General features: G+C 49.8%; 1 protein-coding gene across 1 annotated transcript; it reads left to right on the plus strand.

The window, feature by feature from the left end:
- On the plus strand, positions 1-1,265 carry LOC100904243 (transmembrane protein 165). Its single transcript, XM_003747275.2, has 3 exons — positions 1-296; positions 447-667; positions 852-1,265. Exons 1-3 carry the CDS (start codon positions 1-3, stop codon positions 1,130-1,132), a joined length of 798 nt encoding a protein of 265 aa, XP_003747323.1. The 3' UTR covers positions 1,133-1,265.
- Positions 1,266-2,594: the final 1,329 nt, after the last annotated feature.

Consider the following 2,594-nt stretch of genomic DNA (forward strand, 5'->3'; position numbering starts at 1 on the left):
ATGAATCTCACGCACATGAACTCAACCCCTGCGAGTGGAGGGACAGAGAGTGATTTCTTAGACGCTGACTCTTCGCAATGGAGTTCACAATTGAGCTCCACCGTCTTCATGGACGGTTTCGTCTCGTCAATGACTGTTGTGATCCTAGCGGAACTCGGAGATCGAACTTTCTTCATAGCTGCGGTGTTGGCTGTCAAGCATCCGAGGCTCGTCGTGTTCCTCGGGCAGATGGCCGCTCAGACAGCGATGACCGTCGCCAGCGTCGCCTTGGGTATGGCGGCCCATTTCATACCGAGGTAAGACGCAGAGATCACACTACCGTTGCCATGTTTGACCATTCTTTCTCGATTCCGCAGCGACCTCCTTCACCACACCGCTCGATGTCGTACCTTTGCCTTTCCATGGTTCTATGCCCGAACCCCTCACGGAACAAAGTTTTCTTCCAGATATGTCCTCCATTACGTCTCCATCGCGTGTTTCATTCTGTTTGGGTTCAAGATGCTCTATGAAGTTCGTGGATTGTTCATGAACGTGAAAGACGACGGAACCGCATCCCATTCTGACCTGGAAGCGGAGCTCGGAACCGAGGAAAGCCAACGACGGAATAGACGATGGCGTTCTCTCGGCTGCGCTGCCGCCTTTTCTATGACACTATTCGCAGAATGGGGTAAGGCCTGCCGGCAACAAGTTTCCCTCGTCCTGTCCGCCTGAACGATTCCTCGAACCATTTCTCACTATATATTTTCTCTATCGAACGATCCTCAGCAAGATAGAAAGAACTCCGCCAGGGACACCCGACGCGCTGTTTTTTCCAACGTCGTCGGCTTCTCCTAATATTCGATTTTTTTCAGGGGATCGTTCGCAGATCGCAACAATAATATTAGCTGCAACGAAAGACGTCTACGCTGTAGCTCTCGGAGCTCTGGTTGGACACGCACTTTGCACAATCCTGGCCGTTATTGCGGGACATGCAATGGCGCAGTATATCCCCGTTCGAGTCCTAACTTTGATCGGTGCATTAATATTCTTCGCGTTCGCCATTGTTGCTCTCATATCGGGTTATGATGAGATCGAGACCGATCAGAAAACAGCCAACACGACTGCGATTGAGGGCACCTCAATATATTCGTGACATTCTCCGACGAGGAAACTGCAATCCTCTACTCAAGGGTCCCCGTTCCTAAAGTCTCCGATCGTTACTCTAGTACAGCTATATATTTATATATCAACAGAGCGGAACGTGGCAGTCCGGCAGGTAATTGATACACTTTCGTGATGGAATAGCGAGACTGACAAGTCAGAATCTGGTAGGTCCCTCGAGCCTCCGTGGTCCCGGAATGGGAACAGAACTTTCTGCCAGGTAATCTGTAGATATTGTTCTGGGACTGGTATACATTGTTGTAATATACGATTGCAATTTCCACAGTGGAACGTTGTTTGAGCGTTGTTGCTCCCGCTGATTGCTGTCGGTTATTTTCTCTATAGAATCGCATGCACAACGAGTGCCTTCGTCATGAGCATATATTTTGAGAATAAAGCACCAAAGATACTTAGTGATCGTCCAAACGAGACATACTATCCCGGAGTCGAGATGCGGAAGCTCTCCATTCGAACACCTCATTTATGGAAATCAGCGTCGAGTGCGTCCAAAAGTCCAGTTGAAAAAATTTCAGGGGTATCTTTCCCAATCGAGGATGATAAGATTTCAGTGAATCAATATGAGGTACGTTTGTCGGCGAGGATCGCCGCTCGAAACTCTCCGGGATCGTGGATGTCCCAGACCCAGAACCATCTCCCTAAATGGAGAGAGCTCGGGAGAGACGAATGTACGAACCCTGCGAATAGCGGATGAATATCTCCTGGACATCGGTTTTGAGCCGGACGAAAAATCCGAGGCCTCGATCTCTAGATCCTAGAATCCGGAGTTCAAAGCATCCAGCTCATATCCGAGTCGAAACGACAGCCTCTTGGAGATTCTAGCCTCCAAGGGTCTCGAAATATCAGCCTCCCGCGGAGAGCTGAGATCTCTGCCGCAAATTATAAGTCGAACACAGCGGGGCAATTAGGTTCAGATGGAACTTGAAATAATGCCAGAAGGGTTATCCCCCGCGAAAAAAAGCTGACCTGGGTGAATGGAATTCCGCAGCGTGGGGTCCGCTGCCCCTTGCCGCGGCGATCCGATTCGCGGCGATCGAGGGCAATTATACCATGGAACACAATCGGATACGAGAAAAGGTCATGTCACGACCAACGCACTCTTTCCCTCGGATCCCGTCGGAACCGTACAGTTTAGCGGAAGAGAACAGGGGTGTACCATAGATGGAGGCCTGCCCTCCAGTCAGGGAGCTCACTTTGTGGATAGACGCTGGGGAATCAGCGGATCTCGTGACATCTGCAGCAATGAGTCTGATTATTCGGTAATCCAAAGAATCTGATTTGACCGCCGACTTGACCTCACACGACCGAGTGCGCTCGAAAATCTGATTGATTGAGGCACCTGAGTCGGGACGAGCACCACGTTAATTTCTCTAATTGATTTCTGCATCAGAGACAGAGAAAGTTCAGACTCGAATCGATGATTTTCCGAACAATTT

This window comes from Galendromus occidentalis, unplaced genomic scaffold (genome assembly GCF_000255335.2).
Source record: "Galendromus occidentalis unplaced genomic scaffold, Mocc_1.1 scf7180000077515, whole genome shotgun sequence".
In the NCBI taxonomy this organism is placed as follows: domain Eukaryota; kingdom Metazoa; phylum Arthropoda; class Arachnida; order Mesostigmata; family Phytoseiidae; genus Galendromus; species Galendromus occidentalis.